Source organism: Momordica charantia, assembly GCF_013281855.1.
Source record: "Momordica charantia cultivar OHB3-1 chromosome 7 unlocalized genomic scaffold, Mcharantia_2.0 BLBB01000007.1, whole genome shotgun sequence".
NCBI lineage: Eukaryota > Viridiplantae > Streptophyta > Magnoliopsida > Cucurbitales > Cucurbitaceae > Momordica > Momordica charantia.
In genome coordinates, this window is record NW_028275165.1 from 17,664,039 (window position 1) to 17,678,644 (window position 14,606).

The 14,606-nt window shown below is 30.8% G+C and overlaps 2 protein-coding genes across 2 annotated transcripts; both read right to left on the reverse strand.

Moving 5' to 3' along the window:
• Positions 1-1,049: 1,049 nt before the first annotated feature.
• On the reverse strand, positions 1,050-5,775 carry LOC111009749 (Pectin lyase-like superfamily protein). Its single transcript, XM_022282941.1, has 5 exons — positions 5,540-5,775; positions 4,439-4,598; positions 3,522-3,731; positions 2,596-2,843; positions 1,050-1,209 (listed from the first exon to the last, which is right to left on the reverse strand). The coding sequence occupies exons 1-5, from the start codon at positions 5,773-5,775 to the stop codon at positions 1,050-1,052; spliced, it is 1,014 nt and encodes a 337-aa protein (XP_022138633.1).
• A 6,940-nt stretch (positions 5,776-12,715) lies between these two features.
• On the reverse strand, positions 12,716-14,491 carry LOC111009887 (large ribosomal subunit protein uL13w). Its single transcript, XM_022283119.2, has 4 exons — positions 14,092-14,491; positions 13,878-13,994; positions 13,685-13,772; positions 12,716-13,023 (listed from the first exon to the last, which is right to left on the reverse strand). Exons 1-4 carry the CDS (start codon positions 14,361-14,363, stop codon positions 12,880-12,882), a joined length of 621 nt encoding a protein of 206 aa, XP_022138811.1. The 5' UTR covers positions 14,364-14,491; the 3' UTR covers positions 12,716-12,879.
• Positions 14,492-14,606: the final 115 nt, after the last annotated feature.

Below are 14,606 nucleotides of genomic sequence, written 5' to 3' on the forward strand. Positions count from 1 at the left end.
TGAGTAGGTAGTTTATTTTGTTACTCGGTTTTCTTCAATGCTTCAAAACGTCGGGAAAACCATAAAACGTTGGGATTAACTTTTTCCCATGAAATATTTGCGTTGGGACAAACGTTAGGTAAAGTGTGTTAAAAAAGGTTACTTTTGACGTTTTTTTGAAAAAAAGTCGAGAAAAGTCACTTTTCACAACAGTATTCAAAAAGTCTAGAAAAGTGAAGACAACAACGCTATAATTCCTCGACATTAAAGCTTAGGTCATGAGCCTTGGAGCCTTGAGCAGGTAGTTTATTTTAATCAATCTAGTTTTAAAACATTTATTTTATTACCTGTATTTCTAACTTCGATCCATTTTAGTCCCTACAATTTCAAAAAGTCCTTTTTTTTTACATTGCAAAAAGTCACTTTTAAAAAGTGGCATTTTATTTTTTATTCGCAAAATTTTAACACAAATTTTAGATATAATATAATATGGGCCTCTTTAATACAAATTTACGGCTATATTCAAAAAAATTTAGTAAATGGAGCGTACATCATGTTAAAATTATGATAAAAAGAAATGAGAACAAAATAAAATTGAGATTAAAATAGTTACTTTATAAAAATACACCGACCAAAACAGATATAATGTACAAAAAAGACTAAACTTCATAAAAAATCATTTTAATGGTAAATTTGATTCAAGAAATGACAAAATTATTACTTTATATAATTAAAAAGTTTCAAATTTCTCTACTCACATAATATGTATCTAAAATTTTTTTCTTTAGGACTCCTAATAAGAAAATTGCATAATTTGTATACCACTAAAATATTATATAATCATTTATTGAATAAGATTCATTAGTAACCAATGATTGTTACATTTTACTGGAAAAAAAACAATGATTTATGTAATTAATACTCAATGATTTTTATAATTTAATTAAACAAAAAAGTTCAAGCCTACATGGGGGAAATTATTTGTTAAGAGTTTAAATTTTCATGATTAGTAATAATTTTTACTATTAAAATTAAAATTAAGAGTATTTGAAAGCTGTTTAAAAAAAAAATTAGGAAGGTTGGTTTTGGAGCCAGCCTTCAGTGTCGACAAAACTCATGCTGGTTAGTTGTCGTATTTCCTCCGAACTGAGCTTCTTTTCCCATTTCACGCGGTGCGACATGTCGGAACCTGGTCCGTAGCAGCCATATTCTGCGTAGGTCAATTGGCCCCTGGATTTTCAAGAAATTATTCATCAGGAGGAGCTAAATAATTTGTGTTTTATAATTTATTTATTTTTCAAATGTAGTAACATTTTAAAATAATTCTCTACTCCACACCAAAAAAATAATAATAATAATAAATAAATAAAACTACACAATTGGTAATTTTTTTTCTTAAACGAGTAACAGAATAAAATAATTCCTATTTTTCTTAAGAAGACATTTAATTCTTAACTAAATTAAAAAAAATAAAAATAATTTTAAAAATTTTGGCTTAGATTTTTTAAAACGTTTTTAAAAAGTAGAAAAAAGAAAAAGCTTGGTGGAAACTAGTTTACAAACTTATAGAAAATAAAATGATTATAGCTTTATATTTTGTTTGAATTATCACTGCCTTTAAAAAATCAAAAACTTATTTTTCAAAAGTTATTTTTTTCATAACCATTTTATTTTATATTTATGTTTTAATATCAGGGTGATAAACACTTCCTTCATCTAAATCTGTTCAAATTTTAAGTTAAATTTTGAAAACTAAAAAAAAGTAGTTTTGAAAAAACTTGTTTTAATTTTCAAAAATTGACTACGAATTTCAAATGTTTTTAAAAATATGAAAAAAAAAATTCCGAGCAAACAAACATAATCTTTTAAATTAGAAAAACAAAAAGAAGAAATCATAAATCAAACCAATAGAATAAATCCAAAATCCATGATTGAAATTTTGAATCCAACACCAAAAGCCAACAAAAGAAACAAAACCCTCTTTTTTTCTTTAGACCTAAGTGCTTACCAACTCCAAAACCCACCCCCAAGTACCAATCAATCTTTTCAAGTTTCCCCATTTTCAAATGGAAATATATATTAAAAAAACAAGCAAATTTAATGGTGAAATGAAGAAAAGAAGTAAAGAAATAATAAGATTTAAATATTATTTTAGTCCATCGTTCTTTTAGCTTTGGTTCATTTGGGTCTCTGCTTACTTTTAAAATGTCCACTGATCCTATAGTTTCAAGTTTTGTTCATTTTAGTCTTTAATATTTTTAAAAGATTCATTTTGATCTCTGTACTTTTAAAGAGTGACCAAACAGATTTTACACACAAGAAAATTTTGTGAGTGAAATGTCAATATACTAAAATTATAATTGAAAAATGAAATAAAAATGAAGTGACCAAATTGATTGCTTTTAAAAGCCTACAGAACAAAAATGAACACTTTAGAAATACGAACTAAAATAAATAAATGTTGAAAGTATAGGAACATTTTGAAAGTAGAAGAACCAAAATCTAAAATACACGAACTAAAATAGTATTTAAACCAAACATGAAAGAAATATATATAGAAATAGACAAATGAAAAATGACAAAAAAAAAATTAGATAGATGGATGAAATATCTTACTCTTGGCCAGCAAAACGCCAAGGATCCCAACCATTAGGGTTTATGATGTTGGAGAAGTTAGAGTTGTAGAAGATGACTCTTGAGTAGCCTCTCCATGGCCTCCCCAAGAAGGTTGAGCCACTCCCAACCACTTTACAATCTTTGAAAACAAACCCATTTCCATCATTTGGGTCTGTTCTTCCTTGTGCTGTTATAAATCCTGTGATTCTTGGTGGGAGCGCTTCTCCGACTACTGATATTGTACATCCCTACAACCAAACGTCACACAAAATGAGTTAGTTCGGTTTAGTTTGAATTTAACTCATAAAAAATCGAGCTGAGTTGACCAAAACCAACAAAATTTATTTAGATCGGCCAATAGCTGACGTTTGCATGATCCAATCGTCATGGAGCCCAAAAATTATACAATAAAATTAGGTGGGGTTCCTAGTATAGTTCCCTATTCACGATTCTTCTATTTACTGAAATAATGTTACTCAAATGAATGAGAAGTTGTAATAAGTTTGTATTTTGAGGGGAGTTATTATCTATCGTTAGCTTCTACGGTAAAACGAATCAAGGACCTAAAAGGTAGTGATATATATCTTTTTCACAAAGACGTCCTCCTGAAATCAATAGCATTTTATTGGAATACATTTTGTCTTTTCACCGTAGCAGTCCTATGCATAATCAGTACTACAGCCCTGATCATGACACTACTAATAAAAAATGATACTAGATGCCAAAAACTCGTGCTTCCTTTGATCGAGGAGCTCTTTCTTATTGTATTAATTTAATAAGCCAACTTCTTTTTCTGGGGACGTTGTTGCCCTATTCGTAACTAATTCAAAGGAAAACAAGATAAAATCTAGTCTCTATCGGATCATTTGAGTTTGATAGAATTGCAATAATAGAAATGTGAAATTATATATTGATCATATATGTACCTCATAAATGGATTGGGCAGTTCCAAAAATAAAGTCGACAGCTCCTTGGATAGTGCAACGATGGAAGTAGTGTCGTCCAAGGGCATCCCATAAGGTGTCTTGTAAGCCATAGAAACCACATTTATAGAAAGACGACTTGTCGCCTGTCACCATCGCTGCTACTGCTGGAACCCTTGGGTTTCCATTGTTCCATGGATCATTATATGAATTCTGAAACCCAAAAATAAAATAAAATAATAAAATAAAACGGAAGAAAATAACTTAATTCCTAAGAATAAATAAAAAAGAAGAGAAACTAAGAAGGGTTTGTTTGGAAAATTATTTTCAAACTATAACGAAAGTTGAATAAAATAAAATAAAATAATTTACCCTCGAAATAATATGATCGAGAACAACTCGAAAATTACTTTTTGTTATTAAAAAATTGCTTTAATCTTACTTTCATAACATCAATTTAATGCTGTTCACAATTTTTAAGATTAATTTCCTAAGAACAAATGATAAGTGGGGTTCTTTTTTTTTTTTTTTTAGTTTTAGCTTAAAGAAAATACATATTTTTCTACACCTTAGAAATTTTAGTCCAATTTTCAAAATCAATAAATGGGTTTTTGGAAAACCACTCAGTTATTAAACTTTTAGTTTTAAATTTTGGTTATGATTTTAAAAAGCAAATTTGAAAATAGATTAGATATGAAACAACAATGTTAGTAAACAAGTCTAACACAAACTCATCGAAAAAGAAAAACTTAAAAGGTTAAAACTCGAACGAGTTTATCAACAGCTTCAATTTGCTTTTTGAAAAATGAAACGTGCAAAGAACAACAAAAATCAAAATGGGTTATCAAAGGGGACCGATCGAGAGCTAGAAAAACCCTAGATTTGTTTAGGGATATGGTTTTGATGCATTTTTGACATACCTCAAAACTTATACATTTGACAACAATATTATCAGCAGAAGAAGTGAAAGTAGGGCTTTGAGCAATATTGAGATGGTCATCCCAAACAACTCTTGTTCTTCTCTTCCCTTGTCCCTTCAGAATTATATATGGCTTATCATATGGGATTGTCACCTTCTCTCTAAAATATATCACAAATGCCAAGGAAAAAAACACATGGTCAATAATATTATCCATTTGATTTTCAATAATACCTTTATTTTATCCGTGTGTCTGAATTAGCTTGTATGTACATCGACTAATCACGGACCAACCACCTGACCCTACTAGAATTGGTTGACAATGAAACTTGTAGAATATTAACTGTAAAAATGTTTTATTATTTATGGGGTAATTTGTAAATTACTAGGTATTTAATTACTTTAAGTTCAATCTTTTGAAGTACAAAAGTTTTGAATTTTCAAGAGAGTAATTATAAATGAAATGGCGAGGCTAAATATGATTAAGGGGAGAAAATAGGGAGTAAATAAATCAATTTAGCTCCATTTTCGGCAAAAATTGATACCTAAATTGAATAAAATCATCCAAATCAATTTTCTACTCTGTTTGGTCACAATTTCTTTAATATGTTTTGGGTCTTTCCCAAAAATAAATTTTAAGAAAACTATTTTCAAAATTTTGGTTAGATTTTGAAACCAATTCCAAAAGGCAGAGGCAAATAGATGAAATAATTAGTGCCTACCACCTTAATTTTCAAAACCAAAATCAAAATATTACCGAACGGAGTCTCATATTCAAAATTTAACTATTCATACAAGAACAATGTAAAATTTTAAATTTTCATAAACAGAACACCAAAATCAAAATATTATCAAATGGAGTCTTATATTCAAAACTTAACTATTCATATAAAAACAGTTAGACCGTTAAAATTTTAAACTCCGCCCAGTGATCAGAGAAAGTAGTGTCTACCCCTTCAATTTTCATAAGCAGAAAACCAACATCAAAATGATTATCAAACCGAGCCTCATATTCAAAACTCAACGACTATTCACACAAAAACAGCTAGAACGTAAAAAAAAAAACGAAAGTGAGGTATCAAAAAAGGGAAGAAAAAAGAACCTGTAAACTCCAGCCTTGACTAAAATGGAGACCCAAAACCTATTGTTTGAAGGAACATCATCAATGGCGGCTTGAATAGTGGAGAAATTTCCATGGCCGCTCTGGTCCACCACCACAGTCCGCCATGCCACCTTCTTCTCCCCCACAGATCGATAAGACTGAGCTTCTGTTCCTCTCCCAAATATTATCGCTATTCCAATGCTCAATGCACAAATCCCTCGAACAAAAATCCACATTTTTTTTTGCGTACAAATCTCTGCAAATTTCGAAGCTTTAAAGAAGAAGAAGAAATGGGTTTTTTTTTTTTTGGTTTAATGGAGTGTAACTCCTGTATGTGTGTGTGTGTATATATACGTTTACTTTTATGGAAATGGGTTTTTTTCCTTAATGGATTGGCAAAGTGGGAAGGTCAAAGGTTTTTTCATGAATGGAATATTAGTAATTAATTGGGAGTGATTTAAGTTCATTAGGATGGATCGGTAACGATTATGTTTTGCATTTATTAAAAGAGAGTTTTTTTTTTCCTTTTCAAATTTATTTTTTTTAAAAGAGAAAAAATTAAATAAATATAGGTTACCAATAATTTATTATTGTTTTTAGAACTGTTATTGTATGTTTAATGTTTAAAAGGTATGAAAATGATTAACTAAATGACAATGGTGGGGTGCGCGTTTAGCTCAACTAGTTAAGATATATATTTAGCCATAAGATGGCGGGTTTGAATTACGAGTACTACAAATACTTTACAAATACTTTGAGAAGAGAATTTTTAGTTTGAGAATAGATGAGTAGCTGTTAAACTCACATCGAGCATGAGCATATAAGTCGCAAGTTAAAATCTCTAAATTCTCCCATTTATAAGGTAAATGGGATATGTTATATTTTTTTATCATAAAATATTAAATGTCTTGATCACATATTTTGGTCTTTTTAACCTTTTTGTTTCACTACAATGGGTGGAGATCTGAAACTATAAGTTTGTGGCCGATAGTATATATATACCTTAACTAATTGAGTTATTGTCCATATTGGCGTATTTTGGTCTTAACTTAAATATAGTACAACGGTTAAAGATAGGAAAATAACCTTCTTTATGGGTTAAATATTGTTCTAATAAAAAAAAATCGAAATTTTGAATTCTCGCTCCTACAAAATGTAATATTATATTCTAAAAAAATGATCAAAATATTAAATACTGGCCAAAACAAGCATAGCTTGATATTTGGCATATATTTTCAATCAATAGGCTGTGAGTTCGATCTACTAAAATATATATATATATGTATATATATTAAATACCGAAGATTGTGTTTGCAATATTTTTCGGTAGAAAATCAGCAAAGGAAGAACTGCCCATGCAGAAACAAAATCTAGACAAATATGAGAGAATACATGGAAATTAGTTTTTTTGTTTATTAAAAATTTCCGTAAAGGAAGAATTAGAAGAAAATATTTTAATTAATGCCATTTGATCTCCTTATTCTGACTTGGAATTTTTTTTTTTTTTTGAAAACATGGAAAAATAATCTTATTCATTAGGGGTTCTGAAATTGAAAAAATGCAATAGAAGGGGAGTTATATAAGAAATGCGACAGAATTTTTTTTTTTTCTGGAAAAATATTTTTCTTGTCGTTGTTTGTTTCTCGAGAAAATAGAAAGAAAAAGAAAAGATCAGAGGGCCCAAAAACGACCATCATTAAAATTAAATTTAAAAACCCTAAACAAGTTTAGATTCGAATGTTTTAACTTCTTCCCAACACAGGAATATGAATTTCCTTAATTAACTAAATAAATTTTTATTCGTCTTTCCTTTGTCGAAAAAATTTAATTAAATATTCACACAGAATATAGACACATTGGTACTAATAATAATAATAATAAATCTGATTAAGGCGTATATATTCAATTAAAATATCAATAAATCTTCTTCAGTGAAAAGAAATTAGTTAAATATTGAAATATACACATTAATTATAATTAAAAATTAGGTGTTGGAATCAAAATGAGAATTTTTATTATTAAAAACGGAAAAAGTAATTGAATTAGTTTGTTAGTTTTTACAACCATTAATACACAAGAAGTTGTAAAGGGAAAAATATTTTCTTAAAAAGAAAAAGGTGATGGTATGGAAAGTAATATAAAATCAACTTAAATAATATAATATAAAATACTCTAAGAAAAGTCGCTCTTAGACTATATTTGGAAAAAAAAAATGTGAGAGTTTTTAAAATACATAAAAAGAGTGAGTTTCTCTAAATCTTTTAAGTATATATTTTTTAAAATGTTACAATATTTCCTTCTTCTTTTTTTTTCCGAATACAACCTTAGTGTGGCCTTTCTTATTTTGTTTACATTACATCTAAATTTGTATTTGAATTGGATTATATTATTTTTGTAAAATTTCAACATTTCTATCATATTTGGAAATACATATTTTTTAAAATCTTTTAGGTAAATACCTCAAATAATTAAGTATAAACTTATTACATTTACCAAACTTTTTTTATAAGACTAATTATGTCCTAATTAAAAGAAAGAAAACATTGATAGTGGGAGGTGAAACAGTGCAACATAATAAAACCAAGAATTCAATTCTAAATTTAAAGAGTTTATAGCTATCACTTGAACTGCCAATTTAACTGAACCAGTTCTCCCAATTGGCTCATTAATTTACATTTATTAATCTAATTAATCTATGTATTAATATTAACAAATAATTTATTGTGATATGTTATTGTAAAATTAAATAATTTATAACTGAAGCAGCAAATCAAGTTCGATTGAAGCTGTTGAAATTCGGTCCCGTTAGAGTTCAATTCAACTTCAAAATCATTCTTAATAAATAAATCAATAAATCAATAAAACCCTTCAAAATTCTTCTCATGTAGCCACCCAAGTTTGTTATAAAATTAAAAAAGAAAAATCCTAAATTAGATTATTTTTTGGTTCAAAATACGAGCTTGAGGACTCAAACTACCGACCATTTAATAGATGATGATATTGACCGGTTGAACTATACTGACTTCCAAATTAGATATTAAGACATTGTTTCGTTTTATTACCAAAAGTGTTATGGGAATACAGATTCCTTGCGAATATCAATTCAATGTAGGAAATTATTCCTCGCTTATTTATGTATATAAATATTTTTTTTAATTCTAAATTAAAAACAAATTCTTCATGGTAAATTTGTTTTTTTCTTTTTTTTTTTTATCTAAAAGAAACAAAACCAAACAAACTAAAGAACAATCCTAAACACAAATGCAGGAACTTCTTCGATTCACACATGGTGCAAACGCTTGGTAAGAGCAATGCGGGCCAGCTGATGCGTGGCACCATGTCCCTCGCAAAGTGTAAAACTAAAGGAGATAGAGCCCGAAGAAGGGGACTGGTCACGCACACCCATAAGTAGCAAACCCACCTCCGAGAGATCTAAAACGCCAGAGGGACTCCATCTCAACCTGAATAAGACGAAAGCCCATCTCAATCACCAAACGCAGGCAGTCGTTGATAGCAATTGCCTCAGCAATGTCAACCGAGGGTCAAAATGGTCCGCTGATATGTTTATAAATAATTAAGGGATTAGTACATAGATGATCTATTTAGCAGACCTAATTACATAAAAGGATTTAAAGTACTAGAATTTACACTTTTGTCTAACATAATTCCCAAAATAGATGGTACCCATAATAGAAATTACTAATATATCCATCTCAATATTAAATAATTAATAAAATATGAAATTGATAAATATTTATTAAGATATATGAAATCCCTAAAATTAAGCAAATTCAAAATTCAAAAATTGGGATTTTTAGAAACCCACGATTTCGTAACCTCTTCATCTCCGTTGTTTTCTCCTTCTTCACCGCTGCGACAAAACCTTTTCTCCATCATTAAGCTTCCGGTCGCGTTTCTGAAGAGATATCTCCGGCGGGTGCTTCTCCGTTCTCTGCAGAAAATATCTCCGGCGGGCTCCGTCGCATTTCAGAGGGCAACATCGTCACGCTTCCTTTGTCTCTAGCGGCTACGTCGACCCATTACACTGTAAGTTCTAATTTCATCTTCTTCCTCCATCACATGATCAATCCAGCTCGTTATGTCCACTTATACCGTATTTTATATTATATTTAGGTTTCAATTTTGTACAGAACATTGGAGATATAGTTCTTATTGTATATTCTAAAATTAGGTTTCATTTTTTGACAGAATCTGTTGCTCTCTGGCTTCTGGTATCTCAATGTATCTGCTATTATCATTTATAACAGTGTATATTTGAGTTTATATAATATAGTGATACAGATTAGGATATATAATATATATCTACATAAAAGTATCTCCATATATACCGGTGAAACAATTTCCATGGAAAATATAATAGGATATATAATATATCTCTAGTTTACAGAGGACTTTCAGTATTAAATTGGTATATACGAGTATATTTTTCTTTACTTGTTTGTTCTGAGTAACGTATGTATGGTGATATATAGTATTTAGATAAGGATATATATTATATCTCAAGATTTATGTATCTCGATATATACGGATGGTGATTTAAAGTTAAAAATATATTGGATATATACCGTTAATGATTTACATCAATACATATGGATAAATTTTATATCGCATAAGGTTTAGTCTATGTTATATCAGATATATTATATACTCAATATGTTATACTTTATACCATGTCTTTTAGAACTTCATATTGGCTTTCAGCTTGGATTGTTTGTCATGTAATGAGCATTTACTATTTTACATGTTTTAGGTGGATATATATTAGTTGAATTACATTAACATGGTCAAGTGCAAAGGGCTACCAAAACAAAAGGAAAGAAGAAGAAGTAATAAAAGTGCTACCTACATGACATTTATAAAAGTACATTACATGGGTATAAATTATATACTACTTAATAGATGTTTATACGTAATTGATAGTATATTTCAATAGTACAAATATATTATATACCCATGTATGTACTAATCCCTATCTTATAATAACAAAACAACATGAACATAATTTATACCCATAAATATGAATAGCTAAAATGTAATTTAAAACAAGATAGTAATAGGAAGTGCAGAAATAATGTGACAGTGGAAAAAACTGTGATATTAACCTGTAATCATAAGAAATAATAAAAACATGTAATTGCTGGAGGCGTGAATGACGGTGGAAAAACCAGAATTCATGTTTTGAATGATGAGTGACGTGTAGCGTACTATGTTTTTTTTTTTTTTTGGAACAAGTGCGAATGTGAGAGGAGTGCAGAAAATTTAGATTACCATTTTGAAACATTGTAGCACCGTGCAACATATCAGAAATCGAAGGGAAAGTGTTCGTAGCACCGTAGCAGACGACAAAGATGTTTTGTTGGGTAGTGAACGAAGAAGAAAACGGAAACAATGGAGGAGAGATGAAAAACGGAAGAAAAAACAGAAGAAAAAAACGAAGAAAAGAAAATCGAGGGATTTGGAGAAGAGAACGGAAACAATGGAGGAGAGATGAAAAAAATCATTTTTGAGGGATTTGGGGGGAGAATTAAGGAATTTAAATTGAGATAATATCTATGGGGCCACATTTATTAAATGATTTTGATATTAATTTATGGAAATAACAATTTTATATTTCAAAAAATCCAAATCCATTAATAAATGAAAATGCAATCAATAGGGGTAAATTCGGAATTAAATGAAAATCCTACTGCAGAAATCTAAAAGTGTAAATTTATAGAAATTTAGACATTTATGTAAATAAGTTTCTAAAACAGCCCTCCGAAGAGGCACCCTATTGATTTAGAAAGTGGTCAAAATGTCTAAATTAATCACCCAGGGGTCAGAATGGTCGGGAAAAGAGGCACCCCGCAGCCCAGAAGAAAATAGCCAGTTCTTCAAAATCCTTCCAAGAAACTCGTTCTTGCAACTCGGTCAACAAGGACAAAATGAGATGGCATATGTTAAGTTCCATTCCCATCTCCATTTTGTTGACAAGAACAAAATGTCTCACATTTACACTCAAGAAGCTTAAACGGGGATCCCATTTAGGATGGATATCCATGAGAAAAGTATCATCCCTAATAAATGTGTTTGTTGTTATTATTATTTTTATTTTAAGTATAACAAATTGGGGGAGAGTTTGAATCTCCTACTTCAAACAAAATGGTGGATACCAATCGCTATTCTCATATTCTCATATTCCAATGCCAACTTTTGTAAAATATAAAAACATGTTTATTCAAAAAGTTGAAAATTTTGAATAACTTTTGTAATTTAACCTAAAAAATAATTAAATGTCAACAAAGATGTTTAAACTATATATTTTTCTTGACAAATTCTTTTCAGAAATAAGACACTTTTTTTTACAGGTAGAAACAAGACACTTCTTATTATTTACCAGAATTTTATTTTTTAACATAAAAATGAAAACAGATAACAAACCAAATAGAACTTTAAAAAAAAATTACCAAACACCTAAAATATTTGGGGCAAAATTCTGAATTAGATTCCTCCAACTACTAAATTCAAAAAGAAACATCATTCAGAGCAACCTCATCAAGACAGGCATTCAATTTAATTTTTCTTGAGATTACTTATCAATCTCCACAATACAGATACAAATTTTTCATAATTTTTCTTGAGATTACTTATCAATCTCCCAAAACTTCAGAACTGGCACAAGTGAACAAGAAACTAAAAGCATACAAGCTTTTAATCATGTATTATAATAAAATGCCTAATACAGTATTACCTAAATTAGATTGCAATTCCACAAAAAAAATTGCCAACCTCAACATAACGAATAAACTTAGGCCGTAGATCCGTAAAATTCGAATCCCGATCCCTGGTTGATCTGAAACTCTCCAAAAAGAAAAACAAAAAAGCCTTAAATTTATCAACTGATGAATGACTTAAACAGAGCAGCTGAGGAGACATGAAAACAAGGTAGAAAAGATAAATACATTTGAAAATGGTAATCTGCATCTTATCTTATAGCTTGCCCAGACACAAATCCAATGAACAAAAAATGAAGGTTTGAAGAAACTTGAAAATACCTTTTTTCAAGCCTCAGATTGAGAAGGCAACTGCAGAGTTCACACACAATGGAAGTGTACATCCAAGGCAGAAAAGTGAAGTTTTTCTTGGAACAAACAGGCATCATGAATAAGACTGATATAACAAAAAGTATCCAAAACTTGACTAAGCTGAAGGATTCTAGTAGCATACAAAGATGTATTATGTCTACTAATAAAGATAAATATTATCAAAATTGAAAAAAAAAAACAATTCAACTGCAACTCAATTCTCCAATATCCCTGTTTCTGAGATCAAATCACAAATTAGTATTTGATAGGAGCAATAACTTCAAGTTGGGAACCGAGCTTCTCCTCAGCAACCTTCTCGGCTTTAATCCTTAGCTTATTTAACTGCTTCTTTTTCTCATATGAAGCCTGAGCTCTCTCCTTTCTCTTCCTCTCAAGTTCCTGCATTGGAATAAGTTATCAAAATGTAAGAAATCACATTACTAGTGAAAGGAAAGGAAATAAAGAAAAAAAGTAGCAGTACACATTCCAAACAGGGAAAAATAACCAGTGTTTAGAATTGCTAGATTGAATTGGGGCGAGGTGCATACACGCCAGATCCAGATACTATATCTAATCATAACAGGTGTTTCATAATAATAGTTCCAAAGATTTCCCATTTTCATATTTGCATAAACAGGTACATAAACAAGTGATAGATGCTTTTATTCATAGGTGCAAAATGATTACACATGAGGGGGCAAAATGGAAGCAATATACATACACAATTAAACAAATGTATATATATATATATAACTTGCATAAAAAAAACCAAGACTATAAATTGAAATTCAGAGTCGGGGATCACCAATAAGAAGAGAACATAAAATCAATGAAAGGCATTGAAAAGGGTTAACATTTGACGCCCAACGAGCATGATAAGCATTTATTGATACAAAGACAGTATCATAAGTTTCAGCCATTTACGGTTAAAATCAGCCAACCACAATTTAATTCCACTCCAAACAGCAGTTTGAACTCGTAACAATATTGACAATGAAATCCATTGAGCCATAGTTCACTAATTTCAATAAAAACAGATAGTCATCCATGGCATTCTCACCTTGATGGTATCATAATGGTTCCATCCAACCTCCGAAGAAAGTCTGCCCAACAAGCAGTACTTATGGCCGGCTTGAAGCCTCAAGACCCTGAATTCCCAAAGAAACAGAACCAATTTGTGAATACAAGAATCTCATAATTAGAACCAAAAAGAAACATCATAACCATAAACTTCTCAAACACAGCTTGCTTACTTAAGAGCATCAGGAATGACCATCCTCTTCATCTTATCATACGGGGGAGGAACACCCTCGTACGCCTTCAAACGGGCAAGAGCAGCAGCTCCACGCTTAGTCTTATGGGGAATCATCCTATAAAACCCAAATCAAACAAGTAAACAAAGGACGCCAACAGAAACGAAGAGGATTCGAAAAATCGCAACGAAATCAGAGGAAGAAAAGACAGTACCCACGAATGGTACGCCAGATGATCTTGGCGGGGGCACGGAAGTGAATGGGGCCATGGGAGGGCTTGGTGTTCATCCGCTTCCTCAAGAACCTCATGTACTTCATCTTCTGGCGGACCAATCCGCCGGAGATGCAGATCTCCTCGCACCTGACGAGCACAACCTTTTGGCCATTGAGAAGCTCCTTGGCGACGATCGAAGCGAGCCTTCCCAACATGTGGTGCCTTGCGTCCACCACGACGCGCTTCGCACAGATACCGGAACCGGACACCATTTTCTTCCTCTTCTTCTTCTTCTTCTTCTTCTTGTTTCTGCTGCTGCTACTGCTCTGAGCAAGAGCCTCGAGCTGCCGTCGTCTTCTTCGTCTTTGAGAAAAATGAGTCTGCAACAGAAGGAATTAGGGTTTTTCAAGCTTAATGTATGGGGGTTGTGAGGAATTGGTTGGATCTTATTGGGCTATCGTTTTGGGCCTACTTTTTCATGGGCCTGTCTTAGGGCCGCTTTTTTTTACGATTTT